Source organism: Ambystoma mexicanum, chromosome 8 (assembly GCF_040938575.1).
Source record: "Ambystoma mexicanum isolate Mex_15411 chromosome 8, UKY_AmexF1_1, whole genome shotgun sequence".
Lineage (NCBI taxonomy): Eukaryota > Metazoa > Chordata > Amphibia > Caudata > Ambystomatidae > Ambystoma > Ambystoma mexicanum.
In genome coordinates, this window is record NC_090929.1 from 987,158,229 (window position 1) to 987,184,718 (window position 26,490).

Below are 26,490 nucleotides of genomic sequence, written 5' to 3' on the forward strand. Positions count from 1 at the left end.
AAGGGATTACCGGCACCGGTCTCCTTACCGGTGCCCGGTATCCCTTACCGCCTAACTTGTAATGACCCCCAGAGTCTCTGTGCTGGCAGCTGATAGATCTTTGGTTTTCCCTTCTGGGTGAGCCGTTCACCGTAGTGTCTGCCACAAACCACATTGACTCCTAGCGGCACAGGGCTAATGTACTTCTGGCCTGTAGTCATCAACACCATCGTTTTTGCATGTACCTCTCTCTACGCACCACTAACCACATTCCCGTTTGTTTTGTCAAACTGTGTCCTGCGAGGCCCCCAAAAACAAAAAAGGGAACTATACAAGACCGCTTAACATAGTATTACATTACTTAGATTATCTGCCCAAACAAAATGTACACATCCTATAGTGGAATAGCGAGGAGAATCAGCCATGGCACAACTCACCTGGGATATATCTTCCTTCAACTCTGTAAAGCTCTTCGGCTTTGGATCAGCTGTTGGAGTTTCATCTTCTAGGGAAACTGTAGCTGTTAAAAAAAAAAGAGTACCAGTTAGACCGTTGCAGCAGAAGGTAAAGACAAATACAAACAGCCGAAAAGGTTATTATATCCAAAGTGAAACTGTCACTCAATGACCAAAAACTGATGTAATTCACACCGATTTATAAAAATAAACAAATGTGTTTGCACAGATCAGAATTCTATTGAGGCTATAACTCAAATGAAAGTATTTCACACTGTAACTCCCTTTGTCTCAGAAGGTGAGCAATTGGGCGGGGGAATTAGTAGAGCACACTCCTATAAGGGCTCAAGGCAATGTAAGTCAACTTCAAGGTGCTTGGATACAGAAAAGGTTTATTTTAATTCATTGTAAAGTTATTTCTGTAAAAAAAATATGCTTTTTCCATAAAACCTATATATATTTTAATTGTGCATGTAGTTTATTCAAACTTTTACACATTTTATATCATTCAAAGAATTACAAAAAAAAATCTTCTAAATTAGATTACTTCTAAGACAAAATATAAAACTTTCAATATACTAAATGACATATACACATTCTTAACATGTTAATCTACATACAATATACAAAATATGCCCCAGAGTAACCCTTAATACTTTCTCTTAAAATTAGTATAACAAACATTTTCCCCTAAAACCTGGTGAATCATTATTAACGTTTTTACTAATGTGATCGCAACAGCTGTACATTCACCCACCCCCATCAACTTTACCCACAATCTTTCACTCATGAGTTGGAAGGACCATGAGTTGGAAGGACCTGGGGATGGGCGACGTATTGCACTAAGATAAACACTGAGGGCAAATATTTTATTGCACTTAGATGGACATTGAGAGTGAGTATTGTTTTTGCCCCTATTTGGAATCCATTGGGTGGGCAATATTTAATGTATAGGTAACGCATTTATTCCGTTGGCGCTCCATATCTTTGGAACGTTGCCGAAGGCACGGCCTCACTCCCACACACATCTGCTTTCACATATAACTCGAAAAACACTTTGCACAACACCCCTGCCATAAGAATAAAGCTACTTTTAACGACAACACTTTGAACTGTAGCTACACACATCATTGTCTATCCTCTTACACACCCCTTCCAGTTTAGCTCCTAATATATCTTTTTCCACCCATCCACATAACATTTAGACATGGGTGTCTAGCAGGGACTTGGTCACCCACTCATAACTTGAATGGCCTTAATGTACACACGCATAATAGCTCCTCCTATTTTCCTACACGTTGGTCCCTCCAAGGGCGTTCAACCAACAGCGCGTTGCGTTGGGACCATACTTACGGTGGCAGGCGCTATACAAATGACGAAAAATTCATGAGTATGGCAGGGTCATCTGAATAACATTTTTTGAGAACCGCTATTTTCTGGGGGCAACATGCCCATCCAGTTTGCGAACCAATGATACAAAGATTCTCTCTGCCAAACCTCTAATCGGCCCCCACCTCTCTAATGACTGTGAACAATAGAGAGGAAAATGGCAAAAAATATTGCGAAAGGTTTGGTGTGGAATAAAAAAGGACTCAAAGGGTGCAGTTGCGCAAAATTATGTTTTAATTTGTATTTAGCAATCTTCTCTGGATCTTTAGCTCATTCCATTATTTAGATTGTTTTATAGGATTTATCAGGGTTAATCATTAGACAGTTCTTGTCCATACCTGAGTCACAATGACCGGTCGATTTAGATGCCATAATCTCCGTAAACTCCCCAAACAAGGAATTAGTTGGCGGTACCAACAGTTTATTGTATGTTCTAAGCTTGGCTATGTCCACATAGGTCTTCCATGAGGTAATGCCTAGCTTATGACGTAGGACCACAATTGGAAGAGATGCAGGAAGACCCAACAGCCTTTTACAAAACATAACCTCCATTTGTTGGTCCTAACCAAGTCAATTGCCTGGAGTTCAGCACGATAAAGCAGTGATGGAATGACCTTGCCGACATAAAACCTATGCAACAGGTATAACAATAATACTGATGTTAATACCAGTTGAACATCCAGTAAGCTTTGTGCATTTACCTCAAATTTCTAGAGCGAATGAGGAGTGCTGTGTTTCAGATCCTTTAGCACAACAAAACATAGTCTAGTGTATGATAACAGCATTAAGAAATAGTAAGTGGGACTACACTGCTTAAAGTAATTGGGCCTCATTACTACTTTGGCAGTATTTTGGTGGTAAATCTGCTGAAATACAACCAAAAGGAATTTGCGTTAACGCCACTTGGTCCTTCCTGTGGGTTCACCACAGGATTACAAATGGTGGTAGATGGTATAAGTCCCTATTTTTTGGAGTCCGTGGGACTCCATTGGAGACTTCTGGCGTATTTACTACCAGCAGAATCAATGAGTGGTTAATCAGCTGCTTTTTAGAGAAAAAGTGAAGGACATTTACCTCAGCAACAAGCTGGAGGTACATCCTTCGCTTTTCCTCCAAGAATCGACGGATTTGCAACTCTGTAATTCCACCCATTAGTAAATGCACCAAATATAGTTTGGTGGTGCAGAAAATGTGGCGGTAAAGGAATTACCACCACTTTTTTCCTGCACCGCCAACCTCGTAATGAGAGATTTATAAAAAGGAAAAAAGAAGAGAAAGTGCACTACAGTTTCCGTTGGTGGAATAGTCACAAAGGTGTATTTCTTTGCTTTTGTGATTTCCATAGTGCTATCATGTTCCCTTCTGGCAGCATCCGAGCACTTTGGGATAGTGCAGTATGCTGCTTTAACAGTTAAAGTAAGTACATTCTCTATTGTGAGAGAAAGGACAACTACAACAAGCCAAGCTTCAAATGGGCAGTACAGTGTTTCTTCGTGTTTAGAATTTTTTTAACTCACACTTGTGGTTGGAAGGGTCAGTCACCACCCACAACTCTGAATCCTTGATTGCTTTTTCAACGCAAACTAAACAGACTTTCTGACTAGCATCCTATTCTGAATGATCTCTGATAATTCACAGGGAATCCTGCTCTGCAGGATTTACTCGGAGATTATAAACTATCGTCAGATGTGTGTAAGTTTTCCCAATGATCAATGTCTTAGTGACTGCTTGAACACTGCTCACTGTGCTTAAGAGCCTCAGCCTCAAGAGTATTCTTGAGCCCTGCAGTGAATAGGGTCATCAGGATGTAGTGGCCTTTGTATTCTGTGTCCAAAACTATCATTCTCTATGGTGTGAAATCACTGCCCCGCTCCTCACTTCTTTTCCCAACGTACACCGGTCTGTGTTGACCCATTCCCTCAGTGTCCATCATTGATCCTCCATGCACACTGCTCACGCTACTATGTAGATCTCAGCCCTTAGCCATCACTGTCACACTGTTGGTTCCTCTGTGCCAGGTGATGTACCCAGGCCCTGTGAATCATGGCATTCTGTTTCGATCATTGCTGAAATTTGTGTTTGTGAAGAAATGACTATCGCCCTGCAGGAGCCCAAGGATGAGTAGTGGCTAAGCCATCTACTCATCCATCACACTTCTACAAAACAAGAATGATCCCAATCATAAAGGTGAAACAGGAAAAGCCAGGCGATATACCTCCTTTGCATTTTGTGGTAACATGGGCCAAGGGCAGGCTAAACTCTTAAGGAGGGTGTGCATGTCAGACAGTAGCAACCCAAACTGCAACAGTACAAAAGCCCAAAATAAAGGAATGTCCAATCACAGTTCTATAAACACATATATGCTTTAATTAAATAAAGCATATGCAATACATGCCTGTGAAGAACATAGAGAAATGCAGAATGTAATAACGCAATCACCCTGGATACATAGCAGGCAGGAAAAAGCAATATATCACTTCAATGTTGTCAAAAAGGGTATGTCTTTGAAGACAAGGTGCACATCAGGGTCTTAACCACTTTCTAGGGTGTCCACAAATGGACCAGGGGGCTGGGGTCTTCCAAAAGTACCTTCAAGGAATCCTGGTAGTGCAACAGTATCAAACCAAGCTTCTCAACTCTGTCCGAGTGAGTCAAACCAGGTTCGGATGCGGCGAGTCACAGTGATCCATACGGGGAGCAGGAATCAAGTGAAGTTATAGAAGAAGCTCGCTGTAGTTCGACGCAGCTTTAGAAGGAAGAAGGCCGCCGAGGCCAACATGGTCGGTTCAGTGTTCGATCAGGTGTCGGTCAATGAAAATTCTGGTAGTTTAAGGCTTCCGCAGCGCTAGATTCTTGTTCGAGCTGGGGAAATGGATGTGCTCAGCTGACATGGTGTTGCAGAAAAATGGTCCGAGGTGCAGAAACAGCAGTTCAAAGAAGTGTGAAAGGCAGTAAGGTGGGTCATGTTGGTTCAAATGCTTTCAAACACAGTTGACAATGGTTCGATGTCGTTGAGGTGGTAGAAAGGCAGGAGACCAGCTGCTTTGCTTCTTCAGTTGCTGTGCATCCCCAATCTTGGGACTCTGTTACAAGATGAACCCCTGTTGTCATTCCCCAACCTGCGGGAGGCTGGTTAACACCTGCGGCAGTTCTTCACCACCAGTGAGGTCCTGGGTGCCACAGTAGCTGGCCAACAGGCAGGTATTGGCCCAGCAGCAATTCACCCCCAATGTGCCCTGGGAGTGGGTACAGAGTAGAGCTTGCCTCTGCCTTGGAGTACACCTTCTTCTCATCAATGGCTGAAAACCTTGGAAAGGTCAACTATCCCAGAAGAGGTCCAAATGAATTCTTCTTGCAGTCAATGAATGAATTAAAGAAAGAGGGGGAAACCCTTTCCTTAGAAAGGCAACAAGTCACAGGGGATTGGTTAAACACAATTCTGCTTTACGGGGTACAATCCTTGTTAAGATAACAAGTGATTTGTCCCTTCTCGCAACATATCCAAAGTGCTTTGCTGTATAGGAAGTATGGGAGACAGGAAGGAATGAAAGGCCCACAGAACACCAGGACGGAGGACTTCTTAGTTCGGCTCTGCCTGCTTGTCAGAACACACCCACTTTTCTAGCCCTGGACTTCAAAGGCCTGTTGGTATGCAGTACCATCATGTGGGGCTGTCCTTTTTTTTGGGTTGCCCCTTTGAAGACCACTTCCCAGGACAGCTCCTGCTGAGGGCAGTCCTGCTAGGTTGAGGTGTTACTCAACCTCAGAAAGGATTAAAGAGAGGCTCAGTCTTTCCTGCTCTATGTCCTGCTGGTGTGCAGAGACAGCAGCATGACTAGGATATACACAGACTGTCAATGGATGGCAAGGCTGACAGGCTTGTCATGAGTATGATGCAAATCAGGTGACATCTGTGACCTCTTAACCCACTCTGTGCCACTGAAGAGCAGGAGATGCAGATCAGGAGACGGATGCAGCTGAGACTCAGGTGTACACCATACTTTTGACATGGAACTCATGAAAGCGGGGTCTAATCTGTAGACCACTCTTTCTGAGGTGGCATTGTCCACATCATTTTATTATTTAAAAAAAATGTCAAATGCTAGGGCTTCCCTACCCTTGCTTGTCAAATTGTAATCTTTTCCAGTTTTCATCACTGACACTGTGATTTGTATTGCTCTGCCTCTGATACTGAGGCTCCCTAGCTCAACTGCAGCCACTGTTCTTCTCTGCATTATCCTGTTTGAGAGGATCATTGTGTTTACTTAGAGGTGGTGGCTGTAGGCAAGTGAGCTGAGTCTGAGAAAAGACACTTGTCTTCAATAAAAACCTTGTTGTACATGGATTGCTAAGCTCCAGAAGGAACCTCTCTCTCTCTCCCATTTACCCAGTAATCCCACTGCAACTCCATCTTCCCCTCACCTCTCGATCAACTCTATTCATCTTACCCCCTCTCATTAACAGTGCTCTGATACTTGCCAGCTGGGTTCCCGCAATAGGAATTAATTCACTAAGGTCTATGTTGTCTGCTATCAACAATTTCTTCAGCATCCCATCCCTTCCCCCTTAAAAGGTTACTTTGCTTCTCACCTTTTCTGACCTGAAAACATATATTGCCAGACTGATAGATAGATGCTGTACCAGACACTTTTACCCCCTAAAGCAAGCAATTACTCCTGATAAACCCAACAAAAGAAAATCAGGGAAAACATTTTCACACCAAAAATAATAAACAGTTGACACATGTGTCTGCTACCTACTTACACCCACACAGCTCCATGGATATGTTCCGAGGATTATTACTGTGTGATATGAAGAGGAACTTTAAGAAAACATTTTTTTTTATTTGCTTGAATTACGATGTAAAAAGAATTATGAATTACAAAAAAGGGTCTCTTTAGAGCTAAAATTACCAACATTAATAATGGTAATTATTATTTTCTTATTATTACTATTATCATCAGGATATATAGAGTGCATAGCTAGCCTCAGGAAGCAACAATTTCCAAGTCATAAGGGAAAGGGCACAGTGAGTGTAGTATAGATATAAGGCATCAGGGAGCTAACTGAAGAGGGAGGGGATGACTGTCAATAAGGCAGCACGGGATCTACAATCAACCATGGGAGGAAATAGGGGGGAGCAGACCACCCAATCTCTTGTTAGGTGGGAATGAATGGTGTGTGGACCTAGGTGTTAGGGAGGAGCCTTTCATTGAAAAGGAGGGCCTTGTGTACTTTCTTGAAATGTAGAAGCGAGGTGGCGCGGTGGGTGCTGACTGGCAGGAGGTGCCATAGTCTGGGGTCATAGACATAGACGACCTGTCTTCTGTTTTGTTCCTTCCTGCACCAGCGGAGTTCAAGTCTGCACACGTACTTACGTCTGGTGGATCATAGGCCTTCAGAGATGCTGAGTTTCTCAGTGAGGTAGCTTGGGGGCTAGAGAGAGGCAGCAGGATTTGAAGATATGTGCTTGCAGTTCAATAAAGATGCAGAGTTCTTTCACGAATTGTGCTGCAGCATGAAGGACATATCTCTGGGATGCCAGGGTACTCTCCGGAAGGCCTTCCAGAAGGGCACTGCCACCATCCGGTGGGAGAGGACCAAGGCTTGGAAATCAGATCTCTAAAAATTGTTTTTATTCCCATTGTCAAAATGTAGAGAGTAAAATACGCCTTCTCTCTTCAGAATCTCACACACACACACACACACACACACGCACACACACACACATGCACACACACATGCACACATACACACATGCACACACACACACACATGCACACACATGCAAACACACACATGCACACACACATGCATACATGCACACGCACATGCGCAGGTGGCCACACACCCACATGATCTTATGGAAGCACAGGCAATCAATGGATTACAGGCAATGCACATAAAAACACTCACAGGTGGTCAAAAGAAGGAATTCAGTGCTGCAATGAGAACACACACACACACACACACAGACACACATAGGATGCTTTTGCTTTACATTAAGAATACCAGATCAAAACATAATGGGGGTAATTCATAGAATTTAGGGCACAAGAATCTCTTCGCCAGCCGCGTGCGCTAAAATCCATTTCCGCACACAGCGTATTCATGGATTTTAGCTACCAAAACCAGCCGTGGCGCACAGTGGCGCAGTGACCCTGCAGCAGCGCCAGTTACGCCCCCAAGAACGCCCCTCGCGCAGGGAAAAGCCATCAAAATCCCCAATCCAGCGCAAAGGGCTGCGCTAACCCTGTACGAGTATACATGGCCGCCACACAGCACACGGCAAGCGGGAACGTGTATTACTGGGGTTCGCGGGAAGTTTCACACGCGATTGGCCCTGTGCGAGTGGGGTATGTGTATTACTGGGGTTTGTGGGAAGTTTCACATGCGATTGGCCCTGTGCGAGCGGGGTACATGTATAACTGGGGTTCGCGGGAAGTTTCACACGCGAAAGGGCCTGTGCGAGTGCGGTACGTGTATTACTGGGGTTCACGGGAAGTTTCACACGCGATTGGCCCTGTGCGAGTGGGGTAAGTGTATTACTGGGGTTCGCAGGAAGTTTAACACGCGATTGGCCCTGTGCGAGAGGGGTACGTGTATAACTGGGGTTCGCGTGAAGTCTCACACGCGATTTGAGCAGGGTACGTGTATTTCAGGGGGTGCGCGGGAAGTTTCACATGCGATTGGCCCTGTGTGAGTGGGGTACGTGTATTACTGGGGTTTGCAGGAAGTTTCACACGCAATTGGCCCTGTGCGAGCGGGGTACGTGTATAACTGGGGTTTGCATGAAGTCTCACACGTGATTTGAGCAGGGTACGTGTATTTCGGGGGGTGCGCTTGAAGTTTCACACGCGATTGGCCCTGTGCGAGCGGGGACGTGCATAACTGGGGTTCGCGTGAAGTCTCACACGCGATTTGAGCAGGGTACGTGTATTTCGGGGGTGCGCAGGGAGTCCTCCACGTGAATTGGCAGTGTGGGTCCTCCCAGGTGTTCCCTCTACACCCTCCACGGCCCCTGCAGGCAGCCCACACCACAGGGGACTACCCTGCACCCCTGGTCATGTCCCGCAGGCAGCCCATCCACCATGGGCATGCCCCCCAGCCAAGCCACATGTCAGCTTGCACTACTGATCACCAACTCATGTCCCCCAGCACCCCCACCCCCCAGCAGTGCGGGGCACCTGCCAGCAGGCCCCCACTCATGCCCCCCTGCACCCCCACCCCCCAGCAGTGCAGGGCACCTGCCAGCAGGCCCCCACTCATGTCCCCCTGCACCCCCACCCCCCAGCAGTGCAGGGCACCTGCCAGCAGGCCCCCACTCATGTCCCCCTGCACCCCCACCCCCCAGCAGTGCGGGGCACCTGCCAGCAGGCCCCCACTCATGTCCCACTCATGTCCCCCTGCACCCCCACCCCCCAGCAGTGCAGGGCACCTGCCAGCAGGCCCCCACTCATGTCCCCCTGCACCACCACCCCCCAGCAGTGCAGGGCACCTGCCAGCAGGCCCCCACTCATGTCCCCCTGCACCCCCACCCCCCAGCAGTGCAGGGCACCTGCCAGCAGGCCTCACTCATGTCCCCATGCACCCCCACCCCCCAGCAGTGCAGGGCACCTGCCAGCAGGCCCTCACTCATGTCCCCCTGCACCCCCACCCCCCAGCAGTGCAGGGCACCTGCCAGCAGGCCCCACTCATGTCCCACTCATGTCCCCCTGCCCCCACGTCATGACGATCCTCAATCATGGCCCTTATGGCCAGCCTCCCCAGCCCAAAGACCCAACCAAGTATTGCATCCACCCACATAGAAAAGGCAATTACATGATACATGATACAACCCCAAAGGCAAGTATGTAAATGAACACATGTCTGTCACACACACACAATGGGTGCAAGTGAATGTGAAAACCCATATCATGACATGCATGAAACCAATGAGATAATACCACACATCTAAGTATGAAGAAAAAAATGTATTAAACACAACATGAATGTAATTAAAAGAAAACACACAACAATGGGAATAATTAAAGAAATGCTGCATGTCCGTAAAAGAATAAAAAACAAGAAATCATAATCCAAAGAAATCCAAAAGAAATGGTGTCCAAAGTCACAGTCCAACAAAGCAAATCCAAGGGAAAAAAGAAAGTGAAACCATTGCTCCATGGTGAAAATAAAAAAAATGAGAATAATCCAATCGTGAACTATGTACAAATGAACAATCCAGGGTCCATGAGCCCAACTGATGAAATGAAACCTACTAAAAATACTACCCAATAAAAAACTATATACAAAAACGTGGTGCATTGTCCAAGCGCAACCAAAATAAAAAAAAAAAGGAATGGAAACCTAACACTATCTAACTATATACAATGGCGGCGGGCAAGTCCTGCGGCTCACTCTGTGGTGTCCCGGGCCAGGGCATCATCGAACACCATGTCGATGTCCCGGAGGCGGGCCTCTGCCCTGGCCCCGAGGTCTCGCAGGGAGGCACTCATGGCCTGTTCGAACTCCCTGCGAGTCGCCTCGAGGCACTCTGCCCACCTCAACGCCCGACGCATGGAGAACTCCGCCCTGACCATGGTGAGCCGCGCCTCTTCTGCCCGCCGCCGCTCCACACCTATACGCTGGCCCAACCGCAGCCACACGGAAGACACATCCATTCCAGGGTCCTCCTGCCGATGCCTGCCCCCCTGATGTCGATGGCCCGAGCCATCATTGCTCCCACCTAGAGCCTGCTCCTGCTGCTGCTGCTGCTGTCCATGTGCCCTGTCCAATGATGCCTGCACATCCTCCATCAGCTGTGGTGTCCACCCCTGCGGGACCGCCGACTCCCGACTGTGGCAGGGATGGGATCTCCACCAAGCTGGCTGTGTTGGCCAGGCCAGGTCCACAGGGGGCCCTGGTGGAATCTGGGCCGGAAGACGGCAGGGAGAGTGAATGGCACATAGTCTCCACAGAGGAGGAGAGGTCCGCCAGAGTGCGCGTCACATGTAGGAACCCACAAACCCGGGCCCCTCCCAACAGTGCCACGTCGCGACGCTGCTCTTCGTGATGGCGTGCGTTCTCTGCCCAGGAAGAACGCACGTCATCACGAATGTTACGCGTGCGCAACGCGACACCAATCAGGATGGAGCCCATACGTTCATGGGACCCCTCGTCCGCAGGTAATGGAGAGGCAGATGACATGGCACTCTCCCCTACCTGCGGATGGGCCTGGGATGGGGCATCCCTGCTGGTGCATGGTGGTGCAGTCACGGGGTCAAGGACAGGGACATGCACAGGCCCCTCAGCGGTGACCTGTGCTGCCTCCTGACCCTGGCCCTGGACTGCACCACTTGCACCAGTGGTACTACCCCCACCAGGCCCCATGTGCGGCTCAGTAGCGGGCTCCTCCTCCTCTGTGGAGACCACCAACCTGGATGTCTCCGTACCGTCTTCTGCCATTGCAAGCCCCTGTGGGGGCTCACCCGGCCCTTCCGCCACAGCCGTAGTGGCAGACGCGGCACCAGCCCCCTCTCTCCCGGATGATGGCAAGTCCTGGGAGGGTGGCTGGGCCTTGCGTCGCCGCCCAGTGGAGGCATCCCTGCCGATTGGCCCCACAGCGCCGTTTCCACCCTCTTGTTCACTTAACGCTGCGTAGAGGGAGACATAGAACACAAGCATCAGGGTACAGTACAATATTCCCCTAGACAGGAAGCAATAACACATGAGTGGCAGTGTCTAACGTCACTTCCATCCTGTCCCTCCACAACACATGGGTGAATGCACGCAACACACATGCATAAACAGGCATGCGCCTGCGATCAACATCAGCATCCATGTACAAGGGCCTCTATTAATCAAAATGTTGCCTTCAAACTCAAATGCATCCTGGCTCACACTGATCCCATGCACACTCATCACCGGAGGGTCATGCATCATGCCTTGTACACCACAGACACAGTGGGTAGACACAGTGCATACAACGGTGACCGCACTGCATGAGTGAATCTACACATCATCACGGACGTGTGTCATGAATCCATGGCGTATCGAAGTCACAGACACACTTCTCAGACACACACACATGTGCACCATACATGTACATGACAGCAGCACCCATCCCTCACGCCCCCACCATGTGCAAGAACAGACACTGGCATGCTTTCATGTGTGCATTTGCCATACAGCTCCCCATGTAGCATTGGAACTCATGCACCAACCATGTGGTTCGTACATTACTGGTCTCACATGCATGACCATGATGTCCCTGCACACACACATCCATACATGGTCCATGTCACACATACAGGCAAGTATCAGACTACCAGCACACTGCAACATGCCCTGTCTCGCACACCAATGCTTGGCCACTTACCGCTCAACTCCAGACGGGTCTTCCTCTGAAGGATTTGGGTGTGGAGAGCTGGGCATACGTGTTCCAGGACCCTCATCTGGATGTCACTCATGCTGACCCGGCCCCCTCCGTGAGGCGCCGGGCCTTGTGGAGGGTCCTGGACCAGAAGTCCTCCCAGCGCTTCTTGACGTGCTTGATGTCACGGTTTGCCACCCCCTCCGTGTTGATGGCAACCACTACGTCGTCCCAGATCCTCTCCCGTCCTTCCTTGTTGGCGCGTGATGTTCCGAAGAGGGTATCATAATGCCCCAGGACATGCTCCACCAGGAAACCAACTTCCTTCACACTGAAGCTGGTGGCGCTCTGCCTCTCTGGCTGGGGGTCGCCAGTGGTGTCAGATGGTGTTTGCCCCGACATGACGACCCCAGAGGCACGTGTGGCTGGGCAACTGGGTCCTGGGGCTGGGCTGTGGAGCGATGGTATCCCAGTCGGGAGTCTTCTGTTCCAGCAGGGGTGGACACAGCAACTGGAATCCTGGCTGACGTGCAGGTACCAAATAGCAGGGCACGTGGGCAGCAGGCATTCAGGCAGCAGCAGATGGCAGGTGGGAGCGTGCTCGGGGCTCTACGGGGCAGGAAAATGGCCTTCAGGGCATGAGCGTGGTCTTCAATGTGTGTACGCGTGGCCAGCTTGATACTGAGTGAATTGGCACGTGAAAAAAGTGCACGTCAGTGTTAAATCCGAGGAAAGGCCCTTAGCGCGTAAGTGCGTCATCACACGTACGCAATTTCATTGGACCAAAGGCCCTTTGCGCGTAAGCGCGTCTGTGACGTATCACGCACGGGCGTTGCCCTGGCACGGGTTGAAGATCCCACGTGGCTTTCCATTGCTCTCTACGTGCTTTTCGTGGGGTGCGGATGTGTGTTTTCCAGCCATTGGGGTTCACATGCTATTACTTCACAGTGGGTGGGTTTTGGCTACGCGTTCTTCTACACACAAGGCAGACGGTGAGTGGTATCCCGCTCGCCCAGGGCCAATCGCGTGTGATGCTACCCGGGAAGCCCAGTAATACACATACCCCACTCGCACAGGGCCAATCGCGTGTAAAACTTCCCGCGCACCCAAGTAATACACGTACCACACTCGCACAGGGCCAATCGCGTGTGAAACTTCCCGCGCACCCCAGTAATACACGTACCCCACTCGCACAGGGCCCTTTCGCATCTAAAACTTCCTGCGAACCCCAGTAATACACGTACCCCACTCGCACAGGGCCAATCGCATGTGAAACTTCCCGCGAACCCCAGGAATACACATAACCCACTCGCACAGGGCCAATCGCGTGTGAAACTTCCCGCGCACCCCAGTAATACACATAACCCACTCGCACAGGGCCCTTTCGCGTGTAAAACTTCCCGCAAACCCCAGTAATACACGCACCCCACTCGCACAGGGCCAATCGCGTGTGAAACTTCCTGCGAACCCCAGGAATACACGTACCCCACTCGCACAGGGCCAATCGCGTGTAAAACCTCCCGTGCACCCCAGTAATACACGTACCCCACTCGCACAGGGCCCTTTCACGTGTAAAACTTCCTGCGAACCCCAGTAATACACGTACCCCACTCGCACAGGGCCAATCGCGTGTAAAACTTCCCGCGCCCCCCTGTAATACACGTACCCCACTCGCACAGGGCCCTTTCGCGTGTAAAACTTCCCGCGCACCCTAGTAATACACGTACCCCACTCTCACAGGGCCAATCGCGTGTGAAACTTCCCGCGCACCCCAGTAATACACGTACCCCACTCGCACAGGGCCCTTTCACGTGTAAAACTTCCAGCAAACCCCAGTAACACACGTACCCCATTCACACAGGGCCTATCGCATGTGAAACTTCCCGCGCACCCCCGAAATACACACACACGCTATTTTTCACACAGCGGGTGTCCGTGTTTGTCGCTTACCCCTTTTTTTTTACGGCCATACTGGCCTGCCTGTTGATCGCGTATGTTTTTTTTTGGCTCCTGGCTGCCACACCGTACTATGTGTGTCATTTTTGCACGCACGTGGGCTACTGGGGGGGCGCTTGTCTCTTTTTCTTCTTTTTATGGGGTGCCTGTGCGTTGCATGCACGTCATTTATCCTAGGGGGCCACAGTATGGGACATTCATCATAGCTGTATATACGTGCTTTTTATTTGCGCACACTTTTGTAATGCGCAGGGACGCTACCGCCTGCCTTCGTGTGGCGGACGTGTTTAGGCCTGTGCGTGTCTTCGCCCGTGCGCGGGTTTGCCCTATTCGATTCCATGAATACATGTTGTGCGCGTGCGTGTGGGCGTTCCGTGTACTTCCCACCAGTACTTCCCCAGTTACGCCTTCTTTTTCACACGTTGTTCCCCATTCCGCGTGTTATGCCCCGTGTCCCGCCCCCTTTTTGGTGTGTGCGCGGACGTTGTGCGCTTTCCCTGTGCGCGTCGCACACAGCGTTTGAGCTGTTGCAATGACGTGTGCGCCCGTGTGCGCCACGCTCGGGTTTGGTGCACATCCCAAGGAAAACACGCGCAGGGACTTCCATGAATCGCACGCGTGCGCTTGCACCTGTTTTTTCATGCTTGAGCCTGCTTGCGCCAAGATTTTCGGCGCACGTTTGTTCCATGAATCGGCCCCTATGTCTTACTGAAGCAAAATATAAGAGTAGTTGGATTTTTGGAGACTATAAATAGAAGAGATGATAGGGATACCTTGACTTTACTGACTTAAGAAGAGATAAGAGAAGTGTTTGCCCAAGATCTGACATTGTATCAGACGCAAGCGCTGACAGTACAATAGGTACAGCAGTTAGAGCAAGTGCAAATTAATTCACTACAGGGGCAATTGTAACAAGCCCCCATACAGACTTAGCAATATGCAAACACAGGACAGGTATTGACACCCAGAATAGGAGGTGCCACTTTGGTAGCAGGAAATCCTTTCACAGGAACAGGGGTATGCATGCACCGACAATATGACAGCTCACAGGATGACTTGATGTGTTCAGAATTATCAGTGACACCAGACCCCCAAGAGGAGCCAAAGGTTAATGTGACACAAGGAGGCAAAACCTTTGCTTTATTAGTAGACAGTGAAACTGCACATCAATGTATACAGGAAAGTAAAGTATACAACGGTGATGAATTACCAGTCTCTATAGGAGAGTGTGACATGACTGATCCTTTGTTATATTTGCGACAGACACCCGTTAATATTTTAGGAAGGGATTGGATGACAAAACTTAACATAATGATTTTATTTACTGACCAAGGGATAGTGTGTTTCACCCTTGCAATACACTATTTAAACGTGAGCGAGTTTATACTGGCACTCACAGGGCAAGTGGCTCTGTGAGGTGTTCCAGTTGAGTCAAGAGGTTTTCATATTATGGGGTGAGCATTTCTATTAACATGGCTAACTGGCTTAGTGGGGAGGACTGTGAGGATATCTGATGAGTTTTTCTCAGACCATAGATACCTATGGACAAAGAGGGTGGGGACAGATAATCCCTCTAGAGTTGGAAGCAGCCATAGTACAAAGGGAAATGGCAATGCTCGAAGGAATGAACAATGAGATTAGACCATGGAGGACAGTGATAGCTCTCTAGGAAGGATACAGGTTGACTGACATTTTTGACGGTGACATGATTAGAGAAGAATAAACAAATGATGAAGTTGTGTTTTTTAGGAGCATCACACACTGAAGGAGAAAAGAGGAAATCTCACAGCGTATGGCAATGATGCAGCAGCGCTCAGCATAATTTCAGGAAAACTTGTAGCGAGTGTCAAGTGTCCTGTGACCCACAGGCCCTTCTGACGTAGGTCCATTGAAAGAAATAGGGGAACAAAATAGAAGTACACACATGTAAGGGATTATAATATGAAAATGAAATGAGGATTTGTGTTATGACTAGACTAAATAATGTAAGATAATAATAAACAGTTAACTTTAAAAAGCACCGAAGTAACGAAGAATCTCAAAACTAAAGGATTGACGATGATTTAGGGGGTGAAATAAATAAATAAATAAAGAATGAATGAATGAACGGATATTAAAGCAGCAAAAAAACACAAGTTGATAGAAGGTGCAAATAAAGGAACAAAGAATAACAAAATGAGACAAGAGTAATGGAGGAAGATGTGGATAAGATATCCAGAGTTGCAAACAATGAGCACAATGGATGGTGCAGTTAGAATTGATTAGTGTAGTGTATTTTGATGAAAATAAAATATGATTAATGAAAGGCCAAAAAGGTATGGATGGCCACGATTGATCTAATAATATGAGAGAACCTTTAGTAGAACTGCACAAAAGAACATACAAGAGTAAATAACAAGAACATTGTTTTTGTTTGTATGAAGACGTTGATTTATGTTTTATAGATGAAAAATATTGTAATTTTTGGAGAACAGGAAGAATGTCTACATGGCCATAGTAGAGTATAGCAATATAATGGGAAGGAACATTATATTATGACAAAAGTAATTATTAGTGGACAAAGTAAAGAATGAAATGGTGAGGATCAGTTGACACAGTAAGTGTGTGAACAAACTTTATTGGTCATTATTAGGAGTAAGTGGACCCAGGTGAGTAAAAAAAAAAGGAAGTAAGGGATACAGTCCTTTTAAATAGATAGAATTTTCCCAAGAAAGGTGCAAACAGGTTTGAGCATAGAATAGCATATATATGCAAGTATGACCATATCTATTGACGGGAATAAGGAAGACTTTTGGATAGAAGGTGGAGTAACCTTTTTCTAATTCTGGTGATAGCGAAATGCCAAATAGGTGCATTTGGCAAATGCATGAAATATTAAAGCTAGGCAAAACAATGTATGCCTATATGCCACACTCGCATGCACTTAATAGAATCAGTGCTGGGGTCCAAATAACATGGGTAGGCAAGATTAGTGTAGGAAGAGCAATGAAAAATGTTAATTATGTCTCAACAGAACAAACACTGCAAAGAAAGAAGAGACCCACACCATCAGGAGGAGCACTTCAAAAGTACAGAGAACATTTTCAGCATAGCAGAAAACACCAAACACAGGCCTGTCACTAAACGTATGGAAAATTCGAAAGAAATTAAATGTGCACCAAAGGGTTTTCTTTTACAGAAAAGCAAGCCTACATTTTAATGGGCTGAGAATGTCAAGAGATGACCTCAGCAAACATCCTGATTGAAAAGAAAGAACCAAGGCCCACGCTAGGGAAGTAACTGATCGCTTTTGCCAGCTTAAACATGACTTTGCCTCTATTTCAGTTTCTACAGGGAGCAAGAGCCCATACCAGCGTCTCCTTCTTCTTCAGCTACGGATGCCCCAAGAAGAAAGAAAGGGAGTGATTGAAGAAAACACATTCTTTTTTGATAAAAGGTTTTGAATTTATGTTGTCTGTTTTGTCTTTTATTATTTTTTATCCTAAAGAAGTAGACTGTAAAAAAACTCTATTGGTGTGAAGAACGACACAACCACAGAGAAAATGTTTCCTTTGTCATTAATAAATATGTTATAACATTGTTGGAAAAGAAGCACATGATAATTAGGGCAATGCCAGAAAAAGCAAATATATATATGCTTTGTGGTCTCAGATCGTAGCCAAGCCCTGGTATCAGCCAAAATGTATAATATATAGTTGACACGAAGAGATGCAAAAAGGGAGAAAGAAGCAGTCATTTTATTAATACTAGGAAATGAGAAAACTCAGTAGTACATGTTTTTAGGAGGTAGGAGTGTTTTAAAGAAGGACATGGCTGTTCTAGGATTTTGGGTTCAAGGAGGCAGTCCTGATGATGAAAATGCACTTCTTTTTCAAGAAACTCATTCAGTTTTTATATTACAGATGGACGAGAGATACCTACACACCAGGTGAGTGACAGCAACCGATCCTGCGAGCAGGGAGAAAAGCCCAGCGTGAAAAGTGTTTTGAGTGACACAGCCAAATGCCCAGTTGAAACAACCTGTGAAAAATATTTTTCCATAAAGACTCCCCCATTCTTGTGTTCCCCAGAAACAATCGAATGCCCCCTTGACTATTCTATGTGAATAAAGAAGATTGAGAGTTCGAGTACTCTGTGATGCAAAGAACAATGAAATAAAAAAGACTTGCCTATGAATTAAGGGGCCCTTTGACCTGGCTGCAAAGAAGCCCAAAGGACAAATAAAACAAATGGACTAATCATAAAGAAGGTCCTTGGACGCAGAATAAGGAAAATAAGATGAATCGGGTGGAAGATGTGCTGATCGAAGACGAATGAAATGAAGGCAAAATTAAATGTATATGAAGAAAGGGCAGGAAACAAGGCAATGTGGTAGGGTGGGAGGAAGGAAAAAGTGCACAGTAAAATGTTGCACGTGGACAAAAAGGAGAAAATGGGCTGGTGGGCTCCCTCAAGGAATGATCTCTCCCAATTCTCGTAGTGGCTGAAATCACTTGTTGTGCATGTTATTTTACATTTTATTGGGTAATCGATGCGTTCCAGACAGGGACAAAGTTATTCTTTGAGAATACGCGCATAAAGATTCAAAAAAGATGAAACGTATGCAATGGTCGTTCGATGTGTCAGTCAGCAAGTGTTTGCCAAGTATGAGCTAATGTGGGCTTGGTAAGTAACAGACAAGCCACCCAATCAAAAGATAGGGAGGGCTTTTCTCTGCCTGAAAGGACCTATCAGAGAAATGCTGAGACAGGGGAGTAGTTTGCATGAGGGTATTGCGTCATTCAAAAAAGCTTATATAAGAAGGGGGAGGCAGAATGCTGTTGTGTGCTTTCTAGAGTGTCTTGTGAACCTGTAATAAAGATGGCTGGGAAACTCATCTGGGCATCCGTTCCTTTGTTCCTGTCTCTGAGTCAGAATTCACAGGTGCCAGAAATCTTGATGGGATGCAGAAGAACCCTCTGTTCACCTCTAAAAAACATGTTGTTTCAGAAACATTAGCCAAACAGTTTCTCATTGGTCTTCAAACTATAAGGTTCTTCGTTATATGGACTAATACAATTGGTTGGCATGCTTGTGCCACGTCTGGAACATTTGGTTAATCTAGCAGCATGTAAGACAAGACCCAGGAGCAGGGAGATAGGACATGAAGCTACCTCAACACCCAATTAGCCCAACATCTCTCATCTCCCATGCCATCTGCCATGAAATTGTCTTTATACTTGGCCTTGCAGAATATCCTTGTCTTTGAGAATGCATGGAAGTAAGGGCACTCGCTATCATGTCTGGGACTACAAGTTCAAGCTCTATTTTTATCCTTGGCTCAAGTGACGGGAGACCACGATTTGGTCCATTTTGCAGCTTTTAAATGCTCTAAATGAATTAAAGTTTGGCATCCTTTGTGTTCTATCTTGCACCTTAATGCGAGAAGGTTCATCTTCCACATACTCGTTCTTCTTCAGAACAGATAGCTGACCTTGCTTTTTAAATCTTGACTCCAGGCCAGGCAGCCTCGCCCTACAGCTTAACAAGCCTATTATTCTTGCTGTGACACAGTTTTCTATTCCAGCTTCATGGGTTCTGGCCTTCTAAATTCACGATAACAATGTCCAGTTTCTATACAATGGCGGCTTCGCCTGCATTCTTTTCACTACTCATAGCCAGCTTCTATGATGACTTAATCTACCTTGCGTTTCAGCAACTATACCTTTATTGAATGGTTGTTTTTCTGCAGCACTTCGTGCATGTGTAATCTTCCTTTTTCATATTGAGAAACTCACTCGATTCTTTACATCACCATTAGTTTCTTCAGGATCTATAAATCATCTTTAGCCAGTATCTGGAGACGTCGTGCACACTTCTTTCTGATGTCATAAATTCATTGGTTAGCTTCTTTTCACACTCCTTGAGGTTTTTCCTCCTGCAGGTTATCATCACATCGAGGATACATTCGGTAGGGTTGTCTAAATGGGTATCTTCTTTCAAACACACACTGCGGTATTGGTATTATGGCTGGTATTAGGCATGCCACGATTTTGTGTCTCCAATACACGGGAGGTAAGGGGGCGGGATCTCACACAGCTGCTCCTCTACATTAAAGTACCACATGAAGTAATCTGATGGTACTGTTACTTACATGCATGAAGGTTATGCATACAGAGTAGTAGTGGTAGCATCAGTGGATTATAGTTCTTGCTGTCATGAACCATATAACTTGTCCCTTCTGGACCTCCTGGTCCTTATCGCGCCAGGGCTTGTATTCCTTGTTACTCCCAACATGGCCGCAACAAGCGACTTGCCTCACAGCAGCTTTCACGTCGCACACGGCACATCCTATAAATTGGCCACGCCCCCGCGGCCCCGCGCGTCTCAACGCTATCATTAGGTAGTGACTTGACGTGTGTGTGCTGTTCGGTGAATCTTCTATCCAAGATCCTGGTTCCCTTCCTCCTTCCTTCTCCCTTTCCCTCTTTTCGACTCCTGGAATCCCCATTCTTAGCGACCGCTACCTACTTTCCTGGACATCCTGGAACAGCGGCCTTTCCGGAACTCTGAATGCGCTCTGCAGCCAGACGAATCTCGAGCGAGTCTATACAAGACCCGATCCGTCCACAAGAGGAATCCTCCCGCGGAACAGAGCAAGAAGCGATCCCAGGTGAGACGGGGGGGAGATTTACGACAGTTTGAAATGCCAAACGACCGACGCAGATACAGCTATGGAGAAAGCAGTCCAGGACCTTATGCGTGGCATGCAAGAGCTCACAACTGAAGTACAGAACTTAAAGGCTGAGAATGCTGCTCTAAACCAGTTAGTTTTATCTCGCGACCCCGCTAACAAGGACAGTGTGTTACTTGGTGGAGTGGTGGACAAATATGATGGATCGGCAAAATCCTTACGTGGATTCCTGGATTCCTGCTTGGTGCATTTTACCTTTAAGCCCTATTATTTTTCAACTTCTAGGGCGAAGGTGGGCTTCATTATCTCGCACCTCACAGGGAACACGTTAACCTGGGCTACGCCCTTAGTCAACTCAGCGGATGCCCTCCTGGATGATTATGAAGGATTTATTCAGGCACTCAAGACTATGTTTGACCGCCCAGAACAGGTTTTTAGTGCTCAAGAACGCTTACTTGATTTCCGATGGGGTACCCAGGATATGCTAACATACGTTACTAGATCCAAACAACTGGTCAAGGAAGCAGATTGGTCCTCTGAAGCAAGTTTCACTCTATTTAGCAGGGGTCTAAACGAGGACATTAAGGATGAATTAGCCCGGGTGGCTCGTCCTAGTTCCTTCCAGGCTCTTATGGATCTAGCCCTGCAGATAGACTTTCGAATCCAGGAAAGAAAGGCTGAAAGGAGAAAGACCAAGACACCTTTTCAAAAGAATTCCCTTGAGACCTCTGTTAAAACCGATTCTGACCCAACCCCTGGCACAAATCCGGAACCCATGCAAATCGGAGCCTTCCGTGGGCCTATTTCCCCTCAAGAAAGGATGAGAAGGATCCACACAGGCCTATGCATGTATTGTGCCTCGGATAAACATCTTGTTAGAGAATGCCCTCTAGCCCCCTAGCCCCTCCACGGCGTTCGGGAAACGCCAGCTCTCGATCCTAGATAGAGCGAGGTGTCGGGAGAAAGATGTTTGCTCCACATCAATTCCATCCTTGAACTCTCCTGGACAAAATAGTTTGGTGATACTACAGGCCTTCCTCTCGCCCTCCAAAGACAAGACCTATCCCATTCTGGCCTTGGTGGACTGCGGAGCTATGGGAATTTTCATTGATCAAGACTGGGTTGTTAGTCATCATATTCCGTATGAGGCACGAAACACCATGCAGCCGGTGGAAGCAATTGACGGAAGACCCCTCTCTTCAGGACCCATAAGCCTGCAGACTAAAAAGATCCAACTTTCCATAAATCATCATCAAGAGCGGATTACATTCGACATCATTAAGTCAGCCCATTACCCCATGGTTTTGGGTATGCCCTGGTTACAAAAGCACAATCCGTGTATCAATTGGACAGCAGGATCATTATTCCTGGGCTCAGAGTTCTGTATGTCCCACTGTCTCTCCCTGGACCCTTCCTCGGTAACTCCTTAAGAACCTCCAAGAGACCAAGACACACCACTCATGGTTTCCAATATCATACAAGTTCCAGAGTCCTATCAGGAGTTTACTGATGTATTTTCTACTGCCATAGTCCAAGCATTACCCCCTCACAGGCCTGAAGACTGTGCCATAGATACAGATCCCTCAGCTGTAATTCCCTTCGGCCGAATGTTTATCCTTTCCGAACCTGAGAAAAAGGCCCTTCGGGAATACCTCGACACCAATTTTGAAAACGGCACCATAAGACCGTCGAACTCTCCAGCGGGTGCTTCGTTGTTCTTCGTTCCCAAGAAAGACACCAAGGAACTCAGACCTTGTCTCGACTATCGAGGCTTGAACCAATGCACCCTCAAAGATCGATACCCACTGCCCTGATTTCGGATATCCTGGAAGCTGTGAGAGGAGCCGTAGTTTTCACAAAGCTGGATCTCCGGGGAGCCTACCATTTAATTCGAATCCGGGAAGGGGACGAATGGAAGACAGCCTTTAGAACACCCTTTGGTCACTTTGAATACCTAGTCATGCCTTTTGGACTAGCCAATGCTCCCACAGTCTGCATTTTATGGACAGGGTGTTCTCTGATATGTTGTTCCTCTTCGTCATTGTCTATCTGGATGACATATTGATCTTTTCCAAAGATCCTCTAAAACATGAAGAACACGTAAAGGCAGTACTACAACGACTTCATGAAAACAAACTGTTAGCCAAACCCGAAAAATACTTGTTCCACGTTACTTCTGTTCACTACTTAGGATTTGTCCTTAGCCCAGAAGGAATTGGCATGGACCCTTCAAAGGTAAAGGCCACACTGGCTTGGCCCGCTCCCACTTCTGTGAAACAGGCGCAATCCTTCCTGGGGCTCGCCAACTTCTACCAGAACTTTATTTCTACCTTTTCCAAGATTGTTCAGCCGATCGTAGCTCTATTGAAGAAGGACACCCCCTTTATCTGGTCTACATCGCAAGATAAAGCATTCCAACGATTGAAGACAGAGTTCACGCAAGCCCCCATCCCGACACCAATCGCCCATTTCTAGTGGAAACGGATGCCTCTAACTACGCCATAGGGGCGGTCTTGAAACAGGAACTTGAGGATGGATTGGAACACCCCATTGCTTACCTTTCACGAACCCTGACCCCCAGTGAGATTCACTATTCCGTCCTGGAAAAGGAACTCTTGGCCATCCGCCAAGCCTTCACTGAATGGCGACACCTACTTCTGGGTGCTAGATATCCAGTCCAAGTCCGCACAGATCATCGGAATCTCCAAATCCTACAGTCTTTGGGGTGCAGGAACAGTTGTCAGGCCCATTGGGCCTACTTCTTTGCCCAATACCAGGTTCCAAATCACTCACGTTCCCGGATCACAAAACATGATTGCTGACACCTTGTCTCGACGTCCAGACTACGCAGCCACTGAGGACAAGGTCTATCCTAAGATGTTTCCCCAAACTATCTTTGTAGCTCAAGCACAGCAATCAACCTCCTGGAAGAAATCTGAGTGCAAACCCAGTCCTCTGACCTCTGGAAGGAAATTTCAAGGAAGAATCCATGGAATTTAAGAGTCAAGGAAGAATATCTATTCAAGGACAATGCACTGGTCAGTCCTACGCAGAAATTACAACACAAGGTAATAAACCTTTGCCATGATATCCCTCACTCCGGTCATCGTGGTATAACTAACACCTTCCGTCTTATACAAAGACAGTTTTGGTGGCCTCAAATGATGACCGACGTACAACAGTACGTCAAGGCTTGTACTGTCTGCAGTCAAAACAAACATGATAACAAGAGACCGGCGGGTCTTCTACTGAAACCATCGCTGCCAACAAGACATGGGAGTATATTGCTACAGACTTCATTGTGGAGTTACCACCTTCCCGAGGGTACACGACCATCATGGTAACCATAGACTTGTTTACCCATATGGCTCATTTCACACCTTTGTATAAATTACCATCCTCATCAGAACTTGCTGTAATCTTCCTGGAACATATTTTACGTCTCCATGGACTTCCTTCCAAGATCATATCGGACCGAGGACCTCAATATGTCTCACAATTCTGGAAACATCTCGGTCGTATTTTAAGGATCCAACGCGCTCTCTCATCAGGTTATCACCCACAAACCAACGGAGCAACGGAACGTGTAAATCAAACTCTGGAGCAATATCTTCGATGTTTTGCCACCAAGGTTCAGGATGACTGGTCTCTCCTCATATCCCTGGCCGAGTTTGCCTACAACAATTCTGACCACTCAGCACTCAAGGTCAGCCCTTTCTATTGCAGTCAAGGTTTTCACCCGTCTGTTTTACCTTCTGTTCTTCCACATCCCACTCCAGTACCTACTCTCGACTCTTGGATACAGACTCTCATCAACATTCACAAGGAAGCCAAGGAACAATTGAAAGAGGCCCAAACACGCACTAAGCTCTTTGCGGATTCCAAGAGAAGACCAGCACCCTCTTATTCTGTTGGTGATCAAGTCTGGTTGTCCTTGAAACTATTACCCCGACATCTACGGCCAAACAAATTGGCTCCTCGGTACTATGGACCATTTTCCATAAAGGAAGTCGTCAATCCTGTCTCATTCCGACTCAGGCTACCCGATTCCTGGAAGAAAATACACCCAGTCTTTCACACCTCCCTATTGAAACCTTACTTCCAGTCCTCCCGAAAATCCTGCAGACCCAGTCCTGTTGTTGTGAATGATCAGCTAGAATATGAAGTGTCCCGAATATGCGATTCCAGGTATAAACGGGGTCGACTTCAATACCTGGTTGAAGGGAAAGGATACCCTCCTAGCGAGAGAACCTGGGAACCAGTTTCTAACTTAAATACCCCTCGACTACTTAGAAGATTCCATCTCATACACCTGGGCAAACCTGGTGGAACAGGTCTTCGGAGGGGGCATGCTGTCATGAACCATAGAACTTGTCCCTTCTGGACCTCCTGGTCCTTATCGCGCCGGGGCTTGTATTCCTTGTTACTCCCAACATGGCCGCAACAAGCGACTTGCCTCACACCAGCTTTCACGTCGCACACGGCACGTCCTATAAATTGGCCACGCCCCCGCAGCCCCGCGCGTCTCAACGCTATCATTAGGTAGTGACTTGACGTGTGTGTGCTGTTTGGCGAATCTTCTATCCAAGATCCTGGTTCCCTTCCTCCTTCCTTCTCCCTTTCCCTCTTTTCGACTCCTGGAATCCCCATTCTTAGCGACCGCTACCTACTTTCCTGGACATCCTGGAACAGTGGCCTTTCCGGAACTCTGAACGCGCTCTGCAGCCGGACGAATCTCGAGCGAGTCTATACAAGACCCGATCCGTCCACAAAAGGAATCCTCCCGCGGAACAGAGCAAGAAGCGATCCCAGGTGAGACAGGGGAGATTTACGACACTTGCATGAATAGCCATGTTTTGAGGATTTTGCGGAAAGACTAGAAGGATGATTCTGATCTAAGTGATAGAGGAAGTGTGTTTCAGTGTTTTGCCGCCACCACTGAGAAGCTGCGGCCTCCTGCCTTGTGAACCTTGAATCTGGGGATGTTGAGGAGGTGCGAGTAGGCGGTCTTGGTGGGTCTGTTGGATTGAGATTTAGCAATTTTTGGGATAAATATTTAGGGGCAGAGTTAGATAAACATTTTTGCATTAGAGACAGAGTTTTTAACACAGTTCGTTTGTGAACCGGTAGCCATTGGGCTTTTTGTCTGGCAGTGGAAATGTGCTCTGTTTTTGAAATGTTCAAAGCTGCTCTTAGATCTGATGTTTTTTGATGTTGCGTGAAGTCGAGCCTGTGAGTAGGGCATTTCAGTAGTCAATCCGGGAGAGGATGAGTGCTCTGGCCATTATGATGCAGCTATCAGAGGTCAGGAATGGTCTACAGGTGTTTATAAACTTCAGCGTGTACGCGGCCGCCGAGGCGATGGTGTTTATGTGTCTCGTTAGAGAGAGCGAGGAGTCCAAGTGGACCCCCAAAGTTTTTACTTTTTTGGAGACTGCGATAGAGTTTCCGCTAATGATGAATGACTTGTAACATTGTTCAGTTTGTTTAGACGTCCTTGTGTTCCCACTAGGAGCTGCCTGGGTTTCTCATCATTTAGACATAGCATATGTTGAGCCATCCAGGACTGGATAATTTGATATATTTTGCTCAAAGTGTTGGAGTCGTTGTAGTGGCCTGAGATGGGAAAGGAAGATCTGGGTATCATCTACATAGTTAGTGTAGGAGATACCAAGGTTGTCGAG

At 47.1% G+C, this 26,490-nt stretch overlaps 1 protein-coding gene across 2 annotated transcripts in view; it reads right to left on the bottom strand.

Moving 5' to 3' along the window:
* Positions 1-26,490, bottom strand: part of PDPN (podoplanin) — a 299,528-nt gene that overhangs the window by 129,673 nt on the left and 143,365 nt on the right. For both annotated transcript variants that reach the window (XM_069610900.1, XM_069610901.1), the window contains exon 2: positions 417-499. In XM_069610900.1, the coding sequence (XP_069467001.1) occupies positions 417-499 (83 nt within the window). The remainder of the gene's footprint in view (positions 1-416; positions 500-26,490) is intronic.